This window comes from Exophiala bonariae (assembly GCF_035927105.1).
Source record: "Exophiala bonariae strain CCFEE 5792 chromosome Unknown scaffold_33, whole genome shotgun sequence".
Classification (NCBI taxonomy): domain Eukaryota; kingdom Fungi; phylum Ascomycota; class Eurotiomycetes; order Chaetothyriales; family Herpotrichiellaceae; genus Exophiala; species Exophiala bonariae.
In genome coordinates this window covers 191,076-205,436 of record NW_027042508.1, presented here as the reverse complement: position 1 = coordinate 205,436, position 14,361 = coordinate 191,076, and the positions used below count along the sequence as shown (strand labels likewise).

The window sequence follows — 14,361 nt, the reverse complement described above, 5'->3', positions numbered from 1 at the left end:
AACATGGCTTCCTTCCCACCTCGTTGTTGCGGAACTCCCTTGCGACTCGCGGTGTGGGGATACACACTCGATGCCGATGTGCTTGAGCGATATAAAGCGGTGGAGGCTGAGTTCAGCTCTCATCGTCCTTTGTATTGTGCGAAGAAAACATGCTCTGAGTTCATCCCTGCCGAGGAATATCTTGAGGCTGAAGCAGCTGGTCGTTGCCCCACATGTCAAACTCTAACGTGCAAGCTGTGCTTAAAAGACAAGCAAGACCATAGACAATGGCAACTTGGTCGCCGAATGTGTCCAGCTCCTGATGCTGATGTGTCTGCACTATTGATTTTGGGTACCCAAGAAAGATGGAGGCAATGTCCAACTTGTCTCGTGATGGTGGAAAAAACAGAGGGTTGCAATCACATGGAGTGCGTATGTGGAGTCGATTTCTGCTACGTCTGTGGAAACCTCTATGATGAAGAGGGTATATGTGACTGCGAAGGAGCCTGGGGTGAAAACGAAAATCATGGCGACAACGATGGCGATGATGCCGAGGAAGAGGATGTCTTTCCAGACTTCCATGCAGCAGTCGATAATCTAGGTCGACCTACATGCCTTCACTGGGATACAGAGTTTGTTGAGCTTGATGGCGAAGGACCATGTCATGGATGTCTTCGTCTCACGGATGAAATGAAGAGTTGCCGCGATTGTCATGTGGAGCTTTGTGATTTATGCTTGTCCAATATTCATGGCCTTGCTCGAATTAATGGAGAGGTGGAGCAGGGCAGCTCAAGTGAAGTCGGCCAGGCTGGCGCTAGGAACCCTGCCACTCCAAGGCTTCCTCCTTTACATCGAGAACAACGAGAACAGTGAGCATTGACACAAAGTAACAACTCTGAATCCGATTTTGCGGCCAAAGGCTATAATGCGTGGACTGCTTTCTTGCGGAACAAGAATGGGGTAAAACACGAAAGCGAAACGAAATGAAATGAACCACCTGGTTCATCCTACTTATCGAGAGCCTCGTCTCCGCCTCAAGATTGCCAAATCGTCGAGAGGTATGCGAGAAGATGAACCTATGTTTTTGTGCTACAAATTGCATCAAATTACCGAGCAGAGGAGTTTGGGTCAAGTCCGGGTTCTCATCATGGGTTCAGAGTTAGGACTATGTGATCATGATGGGTGACCTTGCAGGTCACGATGAAATTGGCTTTCAGGGCAGAACTCGTGCATCGTGGCGATGCTACTAGAGTCACTACTGAGGCACAGCGGCGTTAGGGATCTGCACACGCCGAAACAGAGAGTTGTGTGTGATTTAGATACATGGCAGATACTAGTGAATAAATATTTACAGCGACCAGGGGCTTCTCAAACGTTTCAAACCCCATAATTGAATGCTCCTCTTGAGCAGCGCTGAGTTTCTCCTTGCGAGCGCAAAGGGTCTCGTCCGACATTGCACTGGTATCAAATTACCGCCTGTCTAGCTTTCTCTCTTCCAATCCCCTTTCCCACACCATGATGCCATCTCACTCAGGCTCCGCAATCTTCAACAGACTCTTCCCGAGATTCTCGCCCTTCAACATGCCCAAAAACCCCTCGACGGCACGGTCAATGCCGTCCGTGACATGATCGACGCTCTTGAAGCTGCCGTCGGCGATCCACTTGCTGATGTTTTCGTCGCGCTCCTTGCGCCACTTGGTGATGTTGTCGTCGAGCACCAGGAACCCCTGCCACTTGAGGCGGCGGCGCACGACCTGCCCGTAGTTCTTGATGCCGTAGTTGTCCGACGTCGACTTGTTGTTGTACGTCGAGATGGAGCCGCACGCGACGATGCGCCCGAACGTGTTCATGTGCGTGATCGCCACGTCCAGCAGGTCGCCGCCCACGTTGTCGTAGAAGATGTCGATGCCGTTGGGCGCGAGGCGTGTCAGCGCCGCGTTCAGGTCTTCCTTTTTGTAGTTGAAGCCCGACGTGAAGCCGAGGTCTTTCGTGATGAAGTCGAGTTTTGCGTCGTCGCCGACGGAGCCGATTACCTATGGGACGGGTGGTCAGTTTCATTGGATCTCTGGATTTCGGTCCGTCTCGAACAACTTACATGTAGACCCTCCCGCACGGCGATCTGGCCCACGACCTGTCCAACGGCACCGGCGGCCGCACTGATGAGGATGGTGTCGCCCTTCTTGGGCTCGCCGATCTCATGCAGCGAGCCGTACGCCGTCATGCCCGTCATGCCGAGCGGACCGAGATATGCCGTTAGGGGCACGCCGGGCCTCTCCTCGATGACCTCGACTTGCGCGGAGGGACCGACGGCAGAGAACGACTCGGTGGCCCAACTCCAGACGAGCACCAGCGCGCCCTCCTTGACGTCTGCCCGGTCGCTTTTCAGCACACGGCCCAGAATGTGCACGCTGGTCACGGGCTTGCCGGTCTGCATCGCCGCTGAGTATGAGCTGATCGAGGGGTCGCGCATCCGTCCTCGTTGGCTCGGGTCGAATGCTGCGTAGAAGTTCTTGGTTGTGAAGCCCCCTTTTGGTGGTGGGGCGGCGTCGTCGAACCCAATATCTTCGATCGTTAGGTCTTTGCCCGCGACCGGCCATCCCACCGGGATGGATTTGTAGATGAAAGCTTTGTTCTGGACCATGGTGGCGGTTGGTGTTGGTGTAGGGACTGAAGTTAGTATTGGGAGTGTGAGAGGGAGTGGGGACGGGGATGGGGATGAGCAATGAGTTGAGATACAATAGTCTGTCTTCAACCGTGGTATGATCTCAGTATATACGAATATATACCTACTTTAGAATGTTTATGCTATGCCCGTAATGCATGAACCCCAAGGGAAATGGTTGTTAAGCAAAGTTGCGACATCACGCAGAACTGTTGACTTGGACTCGTCCTGGCCTGCCCATCTGAGTCCACCATTGGATGGCCATTAATCAGACTATGGAGTAATCATGGTTGTCAGAAAAAAGCCCCCGTTGCATTCTCAGCAGATTACCTCGGCAAGTGGCTCGACGCTACCGCCCATATCGGTAACTATCGCACTCGAACGGGTAGTTGTGATTGCCTTGTCGAGTATTTTAGCAGACCTCAGCATTCCGCACTGGAGTCCATCGTTATATAATATCATCAATAGCAACGATTGCGCTTGGTTATGTCAGTAGTGCTATCGAGTAATCGGAATACGTCAGCTTGAATTTGCAGCTGAGAAAAGGGGCATCATGGACGAAGTTGAAGTTAAATGCCAGATGTTCACGGACGAATCCTCGTAAAGTCCTGGCTGAAGGTCCGGCCGTACCGCATTTCTGGCTTGATCTGGGTTGATAAGATTGTGACCTGGGCATGTCTGCAGTCATTAAGGCAGTATGATAGGTACTCAAGTGAGTAAGATCGTGGAGGCCGAGTTCATGAGTCAAGTCTATGAAGTGGACCAGAGATGCCCGTCGGCCCGGGAATGAGCCCCTCCAGTTAAAGTTGAGGGGCCGAGGGGCATGGACTGGCAGCATCCAGGGGAGCTGGGCAGGCAATCGGCCCCGATCCACACCCACAGCTCTTACCAATGGATTACCTAAGGTGTCGCGAGCAGTTCTGTAGGCGTAGCACCCGTGACCCAAGGGGCTTAAGTAGGCTCGCCCACCCTCCCATATTCTCAGCCAATAGCTTCTGCCGTGTTTACACTGACATGTGTCTGATATTCACAATGGCATATTGAGGTATGTATTCATCGAGAGACAATCTAGAAACAAAAATACTTAGTATCGAGATTCTAAGATGTTGATCTGGAAGGACAGTATGGTGGCTGAGGCAGCTACCCATGCTGCTGTCGGAAGGAGGTCACCGCTGTTTTAAAGCAGGCTTACTTCACGTTTCCAGGCTTCATTCAGGTTTGACTTGTCACCTTCACGCGCGCAAGGAGATTCACTTGGTCGCGGGTCAGTGAACATCACCTTGACCCAGATCTTATTTCCGTCGTCTCTGCTCACCTGCCTCTGTTCTTGCCTTTGATTCTACGTGAAATCTGCATTTTGCGACGCGTTTCCCCGTCGCCCAGACCAAAATTTCAAGATGGCGGGCCTTCCTAATCTCCAGGGCGTCGAGAGTATGTTGCAGGGGTTTCGGGCAACTGATATCCAGCGTGAACAGTTATTGCAACATCTAGCACAAGCCCTCTTTGAGGCACAAAAGGAATTGAGAACGGTTCAGAGTGATCTTGACGATGAACGCCACACTCGCCGTGAATGGAAGAGAAAAGCCGAAGAGGCCACCACCGCTGTTGAACGAAAGTATTCTGTTGTCCTCATCGACGGCGATGGATATATTTTCCAGAAGGCCTTGTATCAAGCTGTTGCCACCTCCGGGGGCTCCAAGGCGGCCAATGATCTCTACACCGAAGTGGTTGACCATCTCAAAGAACAAGGACTTTTAAGCAGCAACACTTCAAACTACGATGTTGTCGTGAATGTCTATGCCAACAAAGTTGGCCTTGCTAGAGCGCTGGTCAATGCTGGCTACCTCGATCATCCTGCTCAACTAGACCAGTTCTTCTACTCCTTCTCCCAAGGACAACGTCTCTTTCAATTCATTGATTGTGGTCCGGGCAAGGAACGTGCAGATGCAAAATTAAGAGGTGAGCTTCAGTCCAGGCTCGAATTTGTCTACCACCCACCAACTCAAGTACTTTCTAGACACATTCCGATTCTATACCGAAAACGTTCAGTGTCAGCAGATCTTCCTAGCTGTCACACACGATAATGGATACATTGCTGAGCTAGACAAATATCGTTATTCTCCAGCACAACCCAAAATAGTCCTAGTTCACCAATCTTCCAGCGCCAGATCTGTCCAAGCCTATGCTAGCTTGCCATTCAAGACAACCGCTTTCGAAACCGTCTTTCAACCACTCCCACTAAACACCACACCCAAGGTTCAAGCTTATTCGAATGCTCCTGGGTTTGATGGACCGAGTTCAGAATACGAGGTTGCACACTATGAGGAAACCGAACTCACACCTCCTGCAAGTCGAACAAGTTCATCAATCTCTGTCCCACCTAAACTTACGCCTGTCTCAGCATCAATTGGAATCCCAACAGCTATCAAATCCCCAACTCCACCAGCCGAGAAACTGACCGTGGCACTTGACGTCAAGACAGGGATCCCAATCAATCGAATTGGACAGAGAATTGATCTGAAGATCCGGCCCCCTTCAGCAAGTGAGATGGCACAATTTGAGAAACGCATCAAGATACAAAAGCTTTGCAATGAACATCATCTCCGTGACAATTGTGAAGCATACAATTGTAGATTTGACCACTCGAGGATCGATAATATCATGAAGAACACACTTAGGCACAAGGCCCGAACCATTCCTTGCGGCAATGGACAAAAGTGTCGAGTTCGAGACTGTTTCTTTGGTCATGTCTGTCCGTGGATAAGAGAGGGTAATGAATGTGGTAATCCCAAATGCGCGTTTGAGGCAAAGAAACTGCATGATATCAGAGATCTCCAGGTGGACAGATTTGTTCCAGCTGCACCACCAGCGGCATACTGATCGGCACGTCCCGAGAAACGGGTTTACTCTGTATCTCGTACGGGTTTGAGAAAGCCAAATGAATTGAGGGGACGGGGGATAACGTGCAACCTTGATGGAATAAACCTCTGAACGAAGGTTGACTGGGCCTGGTTCAGTGGTTCAGTGGTGCAGACGATGTGACATCCTCTTCGAGAGTACCACTACTCATATCCCAGATACAAGACTCAGATTGTTGGAAGGGTCGAACTAGGAAGGTCCTGGTTGTCTGAGTTTGCTGGACGTTTCGGTACGAGTATATCTTGCTTTTGGCATATCGATTAGCTGATGCAGTGGCTAGCCGCGAGAAAATGAAGTGGCCAAACTCAAGTCGTGTAATTTTTAACCAATTCTCCAATTCTGATGGGAGGAAGGATTGTCCGGTTTAGCTAAACAACCCTTGTCAACCATGTGTTATTGGCGCTGTTCAGTTAAAAAGCCCTTGCAACTCGCACCCAGAGAGGCGGAATTTGTGTGTCGATCAGCCAAACAAATCTGCAGCATTGACCGTGCGACCCGGAGTTAGTTAAACACTAGCAGGTTCCACACAGGCGGTTTAGGCTTTCAGAAAGCTCAGATTCCACGGTTAGGCGCATCCGCAGGTCGGTGCCCACCAGTTTTCTAGGTGGCTGCCCCCTGGTAATTGAGCTCGAGCGGTGGATCATCTGCAAGTTGCCGCAACCAGAACCGTCCTTCTTACCATTTCTGCGGGGGAGAGGCTTGTCATGACTGTCAACGGGTTTTGGGGTCAGATGTCTGAAGTCTGAAGATGCCTGAGTCTCCAGGCCAAAATCCAACCCTGGTCTATCGACACGTACCATGTCCGCAATCGTTGGCTCATTGAGAATGAGGCAACCGCCATCAACACCATTCATTGGCATCATCAAACAAGCAACCCCAGGCAGCAGACGACACTTGCTAATTGAATCCTCCATCTTTATCCATCTTTCTCCATCTTGTCCAATCCAAATCCCGTACTTCTCATCGTCCTTTACACAGCCATTCACTTGTCTGCCTATTGTTCGCCTTGTCAAATATCCATCCTTGGCCTCCACTTGAAAGTCGCTTGCAATATTATTTTCATATCTGTCTCGACTTCTGCCTGACTAGACAATACCAGGGACCAGAATTGACTGGTCTTCACTTAATAATACATTCACTTCTCGCACTTGAAAGTTGATGCCTACCTGTTTTGTCTTCCAACCACACTGAAACTTGAACCTCTGATCAAACACTCCTCATCAACATCCTTCAGCTCTTGTCATCATTAGCTCTCCCTGCTTGTGCTATCATCTTTCTTGTCTTTTCAACACCGTCTCTCGCTGTGTACTAGCCATCTTTCCCTCACGATGGATCAGACCACTTCGGTTCTTACCGAGAACAAAAAGTCTGAGCCTGCCACTGATCGATCAGCAATCACCAAGATCAACACCATCGATACCCCCAAAGATCAAAAGAAGTCCTGTAAGAAACATGCAGCAACCTCCAAACGAAAAGTGAAACACACCTTAAAAGCGAAGCAATCAGAATCAAGTGAAAGCAGCTCAAGTTCTTCCTCCGAATCATCTGACCTATCCTCCGCCAGTGACGACTCCTCCACCGAGTCGGATAGTGACTCCTCAAGCGACTCTCCAGCTGAGAAGAAGCTGAAAGTCAAGAAGTTGAAAGCGAAACTCAAGGCGCAGTCTAAGCTTCTGAAGAAGCAGAAGAAAGCGAGAAAGAGAGCCGCAGCCAAGGCCGCCGCGGCAGAAGAGGAAAAAAGTGATATCTCAGACAGTGATTTTGTTGAAGAGCCCCCGCCAAAAGCTAAAGTCTCCAAGCTCAAATCTGCAAGGAAAGCTGGAAAGAAGGCTAGAGACGATGACGACTCAGATCATATCGAATATGAGGAGGACCCCAACTCGGCCCGATTGAGAACCATGAAGGCTCAATTGGAAGATCTCCGGTTTGCAAATGCACACCCTCCAGCCTTGGGTTTAGGTCGAGGTCGAGGTCAGATCAACCCAGTTGTCAACAGAATGCCTGTTCCTCTTAAGCACAGAAGTGGTATCGAAGAGCGTGCTCTGGTCAAGGAAATCAAGCCACCAAAACACAAGCAGAAAATCGCCAAACGTGCCTCCAAGGTTGCATACAAACGTGTGGATCAGCTCTGGGACCAGGGCATTCATAACTTCAAGCTAACTGAAACTGCAAAGAACACAGGAGAAGCCGTTTGGGATCAGTACATCTTCACTGTTCGTCGCAAATTCGATTGGGAGCAAAAATACCAGGGTACCATTGTTGATATCAAATCAAAACCCCTGAAAGACTCTCTCCAACACATCATGGCACATGTGAAAGGTGTCAGTCTGGTGGGGGAGACTCTTCACATGGACCCAAATATGCTGTTCCTTCATTTGGAAGAGATGAGAGAATACGCCGATACCCTGGATCAATCAGCAACCACTCGAAAGCGCAAAGAAAAGAAAGATCTCACAACTCAGGCACAGCATTTACGGGTCATGGTTAGGTACCTTGACAAGGACTTTGCGGAAACCAAGAAGACTCTCTATCCCATGCTGGAGAACAACCAGATCACATTTGATCTTCTATGGGCTTTATTCAAACCCAATGCAATTGCATATTGCTCAACCTATGGTGATAGTGAAGAAGGTCGTGCCTTCAAAATTGACTTTGCAACCAAAGAATCAAACTTCATGAAGGGTTCATGGTACAATGTCGAGGGAAGATATCTTGAGTATGACGGCAAATCATTTGGTATGGGAACACTACATACCGAAGTTCAATCCTTTCAAGGCGTCCGCAAGATCTCGTCCTTGGAATGCTTTCCACTTCAGTATCACAAAGATGCCGAGGAGGTTCGTGAACACCTCATTGAACGTGGCAAGAAGTTCGTTCAACTTCAAGGCATGAATTATCGCTATCACAAAGGCATGGCATATGCCAAGCGCAAGAAGCAGATCCTGAAGATTCATATCGACGGCAGAATCATGGTCGACCCCGCAATTCATCGTCGCATCAATCCTAATTATCCGGTCAGTACCGTCAAGAAAGATTCTCTTGAGGGAAACAACGGGGATGATTCAGATGGCGATTGTGGGTGTGGTGAGGCAAGTAGCTCGGACGAAGGAGCCAACAATCAGAACACACCATCCGAGGATACAATCCAAGAGAGGAAACGTTTCAAAGCAGTCAAAATGCCCAATGGTCAAACAGTCATTGTTGTGGTCAACTCGAAGAATGACCCTGATGCTGATGCAGACTCATCTCGCGCCATTCAGAAACAAGACAGTCATGAATTCTCCGAGGAAGAACTCTTGATTGCAAGCCCTATTGTCCTTGGCTTTGCTTTCGGAGAGAAATTATGGCTCGAATTCACTGTATCAGGCATCTCCGACATCGTCTACAATGAAGATGCTTTCGATACCCTAGTCCTTCCTGAGAATCAAAAGGATATCATCAAAGCCTTGGTGTCAAGCCATGCCTTCCACGCCCACAAGAGTATTGATGATATCATCTCTGGTAAAGGTCGTGGTCTGGTTGCCGTACTTCATGGGAGACCTGGTACTGGTAAGACACTTACGGCCGAAGGGATTGCTGATCTCCTGAAATGCCCACTCTACATGGTATCAGCTGGTGATCTTGGGACAGATCCTACGCGATTGGAAAAGGAATTGCAAAATATTCTTGATATTGCGCACAGTTGGGGTGCTATTTTGTTACTCGATGAAGCTGATGTTTTTCTCGAGCAACGTTCCATTCACGATATTCATCGCAATGCCCTGGTCAGTATCTTTTTGCGCTTGCTCGAATACTTCCAAGGAATCTTGTTCTTGACAACCAATCGGGTGGAGACTTTTGATTCTGCCTTTGTGTCCAGAATTCATTTGTCTCTCCGATTCCAAGATCTGACAGTCAAAGCCAAACGCACTGTCTGGAAATTGTTCATTGATCGAGTTAGGCAACAGGAGGGTATGGAAGTCCAAAATATCAATGATAGCGATCTATCTGATTTGGCTCGACGAGATGTGAATGGTCGACAAATCAAAAATCTGGTCCGTGCAGCACAGGCATTGGCTATCCATGAAGAGAAACCGTTGAGTATGGTTCACATTCGTCGTGTCATTGATGTTGCTGAAAGCTTCGAAAACGATCTCAAAGGTGGTACAGGCTTTACCGATGCTATGAGAAGTAAGTGCTCCCGTAAATCATATTTTGATATAGCCATGACGCTAACAAAATCACAGGTTACAATTGATGATTCGTCAGAGCACTGCGTGATTACTCTCTTTGCACCATTAGAAAGAGTTCGAAGCATGATAGATCTTAGGTTGCCAGTTATGGATGACCGATAGCTGGGAAACAAACCTCGATTGACTGGCTGAGTTGGTCACCATTATCAACAATGCATGCTTGAGCATTGGATGTTTTGGTTATGGGAACAAAAGGCGTATGTGTCTCCAGCACCGGATGGTTGGAGTTGTCCGTGTATTCGATCAAGGATGAAGAAATTGGGAGCGAAATTTATCGCTGGCAGGCATCTTGAGGCGTGATTGAGCGTTTATCCAAAACCATCGTTTTAATGCCTGCAGTTTCTAATGATGATGCTTTTTGTTGTAAAATTTATTCGACTTGTACCGTAGAGTGTGCGTATCATTTCGACTGACATCAACTTCCTGCGCTCATGATATTTCATCGATGGCTCTGCTGTAGATGGTATTCTAGCTAGAAGCATAGTATGTATGCATTGCTTGCATCCTTCAAGGCCATCTCGAGAGCGTGGCTGAAAAAGCCACCAACTACGTGCTCCTGTTCCTAATCTCCTGCAGATACAACCCTTGCATCTCAAACCCCTATTTAACAACGGGTCACTTCAAACCACACACCCCGTCAAAAGCATACGTCGTGACACAGGCGTTCATTCGAATCACTTCCCACCCCACCCTACCCATCAATCCACAGCTCACTCACTCACTGCGCCAGATAGCCACCATCGACAACGATACTACTACCGGTAACCCAACTGACGCCCTCACCGGCCAAGAAGACGGCGACACGGGCAATATCCTCTGCGCGCCCGGTGCGGCCCCACGGATGCAGAACATTCAGGTGCTTCCCGGCGCCCTCGCGTCCGCCCGGCGCCGTCGCATACAGGGTCTCGAGGAAATGCGTGTCGGTGAAGCCCGGCTGGATGGCGTTGATGTGGATCTTGTCGGCGGCGTACTCGAGGGCCGTCGCGCGCGTCAGGTTCAGCACCGCGCCCTTGGACGCGCAGTAGCTCGATGCGCCCGTCAGGCCGGTCGACGCCAGGATAGATGCGAGGTTGATGATCCAGCCGCGCGATGTCGACGTGGGACTTGGGTCCTGTGCAAGGAATTGTCGGACCGCGTGTTTCGTCCCCAGCCACACGCCTCGCACGTTCACGGCCAGAGAGGCGTCGAGGATCGAGACGGGTGTTTCGTGGATTCGGGCTAAGGAGCCGGTGCTGCTGCGGTGTTGTGATTCGGCGGATATGCCTGTTGGGGTTGAAAGAAAGATTTGGTCAGTTGTGGGTTTTGTAGGGGAGGTGGAGGAGTTTGGGTCAGCATGGTGGAAGGAGGAGGAGAGCTTTCTCCGTGAGAAAAGACGCTTATGAGAGAGTGGGACACGGTTGCTCCTGGGAAGTCGAGATGGCTCGCCACCATTCATTCGGGCAGATAGTTGGCGCTCAGTGTTTGACATGGTCGAGATGCCGGTCCCAAACCTAGCCTCGGGCAGGAATTTCCGTTCCAGAGATACAGGGTGCGAGCAAACGAAGCAAGAAGCAACAAGGGAAAGGACGAGTGAGAAAAAACATACCAGCACAATTCACCATAATATCCAAGCGGCCGTAAGTCTCGACGGCAGTCTTGACCATATTCTCGACACTGTCCTCATTCGTAACATCGGCCTTGACGAAGACGGCACGCTTCTCCCTCTCGCCCTTCACGCCACCACTGGCATTGGCACTGGCATCCTCCGCCCTGGCCGGCCACCGCCGATTCACCAGCTCGACGGTCGGGGTGCTGAAATCAAGGTCCGTGGCAGGCACACTGGCGCCGGATTTCACGTCGCTGTTCAGAGCGGCCTCGACGACGGGCGCTCGTGGTGGCTGCTCCTGTAGGTCGGCGCTGACGATGTATGCGCCTGCTGCCGCGTAGGCTTGTGCGATTGCGCGTCCGAGGCCGCTGCTCCCGCCGGTTATTAAGGCGACTTTGTTGTGCAGGGAGGCGATGTTGCCGATTGGGGAGTCGGTTGCTGGGTATGCTGCTGCTGCTGGAGATGGGGTGGCGTGGCCGTTGGTGCCGTTGATGCCGTTGGTGCCAGATTCAGCCATGTTTGTGGATTGAAACGGAGTTTATTGTGTGGTGGCGATTGGTTTGGATGAATGGTTAGGGTGGTGAAGCTCCTATATCCTACACTCTGTCGCTTGAGAGGATATTATGGTCGAGAGAAAATCCCTACCTCGGTATAGGGACTGATATTCCAATGCGAGGATCCAATTTCGGACGACCTGGATCTGGCTCACTATTTCGGAAACCTGTCCAGGGACCGAGGGGAATGGTAAGGCGGCTGGGGATAACAAGTGAAAATAACAACAGAGTAAGGCACGTTGTTGGGTCGAAATGACCCTGAATCGAGTCTGGGAGGATGTTATGGAGTATGAAAAGGGCTGCCTCAAAATGCGGGGAAACAGGGTATGTTTGTGCAGAGTCAGGAAATGGAAAAGAACGACTCGACCGAGGCTGTTGGAGAACTGTGAAAGCGTGAAAGTAACGTTTAAAGATCAATTGGTTCCACTCCCGGGAACAAAGCTAAACGCCTGAGTCAGTCAATATCGACTTATGTCCAATAAACCTTGAACCAACTCTCGGTCAAGGTGTCGCAAAATACCCATCCTAGGTCCTCTCCAAGGTCTTCCAAACCGTAGGGTACGAATGACACTATCGTGTCTCCCAGATGCAACAAAAAGTCGATTGAAAATCCAAATCAAAAATCCCAACTGTACAAACTTGATCAGGTCGTCTCTTCATGGCCATCTCACTCAACTGGAGGAGGCTATCTTCCCAAAAAATGCTAAACAAATATTCCACTGGGGGTATGATGTAGGTAGGCCAGGCCAAAATAGCGAATGAATGCACAACATGCCAAATAACATGGATACATCGGACGGAAATGTATGTTATCAAATTGAGACTGGATGAGCTGCTGCCGCTGCTTTGCTCTTATCGGCGAGTCTGAAAGCTCGTTCGAGACTCCCATCGCTATCATCGGATAAGTCATCCAACATGCGGTCAATCAGGGCGGCTTTATCGGCGGCAGCAGTAGAAAGATCTCGCTCGGAAAATGCAACCTTCTTCGGCGACGTCATTGAGGTTTGACTGAATTGAGTACGAAGAGGAGATGTCTGTGAAGCGAAAATTTGGTTTGCACGATTTGAGGATGACTCCTGAGATCCACGGTTCGAAGGGTTGTAGCCTGAATTGTTGGGGCTGGCCATGAACAAAAGTGTCTCAACTGCATCCGCCTCCATAGCGGCATTCTGACTTGGAGTTCGTTGACTGTTGTTCGGACGTGATGAATGTAGATGCCTGGTTTGGATCTGAGGGCCATGGGTGCCGTGAAAGGGTGCATTGGGGGTTGGTCGACGTCGTGAGCCAGGCATGATATCTAGTGGGGGAGCTAAAGCTCGACGAGAGGGAGGCTGAGGGCTTGCCATCATATTGACCAAACCGCGATTCTCCAGAGCGATAGTGCTGTCGGAGGAATCGCTGTCACTCGACTCACGTTGGTACTTCCTGGTCATGACGGTCCGAGGGGAGAGTAACGACTTGGAATCGTTGAAGGATTGAAACCCAGAAACGGTCGATCGGGGCGATTGTGATGCTAGAGACTCAACCTCGTCAAAAGTTCTGGATTGCCAACCATTCTGAACCTTGATCATGGCATATTTAAGTTTGGTACGTAGTTGTTGTGAGACCTATGAATTGATTAAATTGGGAACAAGAGTAGCTTCAAAGCGGGCTAATGACATACCTCGAGAACATTCCCATTGCTGTAGCTCCCATTGGAGAAGGTACTCGCACTACGAGCATGGCCAGTGAACTTTGAATTTGCGAGAACATCTCCTAAGCCGTTGACACTTGATCTCTTTAATTCCCCGGTTGCAGTTCTCTTGGTCCCCGATAAGGATGTAGGCTCAGGGCTTTGAGAGGTTGATAGTGAGCGTTGGTCATGGGTAGCTTCGGTTTTGAGATTCTCCACGATTTGAAGCGGTTTTCTGTCTAACAAATCTGTAGAGCCAGTGGCCTGTGACTCGGCTTGACTTGATATGGCAGAGGAGGGTGAGGTTGTCGAGTCATCATGATTGAACGGCGGTGGAAAGGTATTGTTGTTGGACGAGGATACATCGGAAGTTGTGATAGCCAGAGATTTGGGTTGAGCGGCAGTCTCGGTACTAGACTCGGACTGAAATAGAGCGGGTTGCTGCGAACTCGAGGGGAAATGTGCAGCCGAATTGTGAAGCAAGGGCGCAGGGGCAGATGTCAGAGGTTCGGATGGCGATGGTGGGAGTGGGAGTGGTGGTGGTGGGCCCTTGTCCTCCATGACTGACGCATAATGCGGAATGGTATCAGCTTCAACCAGAGTCGTCATGCCCTATTTCTCTGGAGAGTGGTATGATGGATAGGTTTGTTGAGGGAGAATAGAGATGAGGAGACAAGCGACAAAGTAGCAACAACAGGTAGGTGGTTAGTATGTGGTTTGTGAGGACACGACGACGCGTGTTGTGTTGGTGTGCAAGT

At 49.9% G+C, this 14,361-nt stretch overlaps 5 protein-coding genes across 5 annotated transcripts; 2 read left to right on the top strand and 3 right to left on the bottom strand.

The window, feature by feature from the left end:
• Positions 1 to 1,505: 1,505 nt before the first annotated feature.
• LTR84_008735 (uncharacterized protein) lies at positions 1,506 to 2,620 on the bottom strand (the record flags this gene model as incomplete). Its single annotated transcript, XM_064852280.1, has 2 exons — positions 1,506 to 2,012; positions 2,075 to 2,620. 2 exons carry the CDS (start codon positions 2,618 to 2,620, stop codon positions 1,506 to 1,508), a joined length of 1,053 nt encoding a protein of 350 aa, XP_064701554.1.
• A 1,418-nt stretch (positions 2,621 to 4,038) lies between these two features.
• Positions 4,039 to 5,521, top strand: LTR84_008734 (uncharacterized protein; the record flags this gene model as incomplete). Its single annotated transcript, XM_064852279.1, has 2 exons — positions 4,039 to 4,600; positions 4,659 to 5,521. 2 exons carry the CDS (start codon positions 4,039 to 4,041, stop codon positions 5,519 to 5,521), a joined length of 1,425 nt encoding a protein of 474 aa, XP_064701553.1.
• Positions 5,522 to 6,888: 1,367 nt separating this feature from the next.
• LTR84_008733 (uncharacterized protein) lies at positions 6,889 to 9,797 on the top strand (the record flags this gene model as incomplete). The annotated part of the gene is made up of 2 exons (XM_064852278.1): positions 6,889 to 9,730; positions 9,787 to 9,797. 2 exons carry the CDS (start codon positions 6,889 to 6,891, stop codon positions 9,795 to 9,797), a joined length of 2,853 nt encoding a protein of 950 aa, XP_064701552.1.
• Positions 9,798 to 10,510: 713 nt separating this feature from the next.
• LTR84_008732 (uncharacterized protein) lies at positions 10,511 to 11,894 on the bottom strand (the record flags this gene model as incomplete). Its single annotated transcript, XM_064852277.1, has 2 exons — positions 10,511 to 11,055; positions 11,378 to 11,894. The coding sequence occupies 2 exons, from the start codon at positions 11,892 to 11,894 to the stop codon at positions 10,511 to 10,513; spliced, it is 1,062 nt and encodes a 353-aa protein (XP_064701551.1).
• An 849-nt stretch (positions 11,895 to 12,743) lies between these two features.
• Positions 12,744 to 14,164, bottom strand: LTR84_008731 (uncharacterized protein; the record flags this gene model as incomplete). The annotated part of the gene is made up of 2 exons (XM_064852276.1): positions 12,744 to 13,538; positions 13,595 to 14,164. 2 exons carry the CDS (start codon positions 14,162 to 14,164, stop codon positions 12,744 to 12,746), a joined length of 1,365 nt encoding a protein of 454 aa, XP_064701550.1.
• Positions 14,165 to 14,361: the final 197 nt, after the last annotated feature.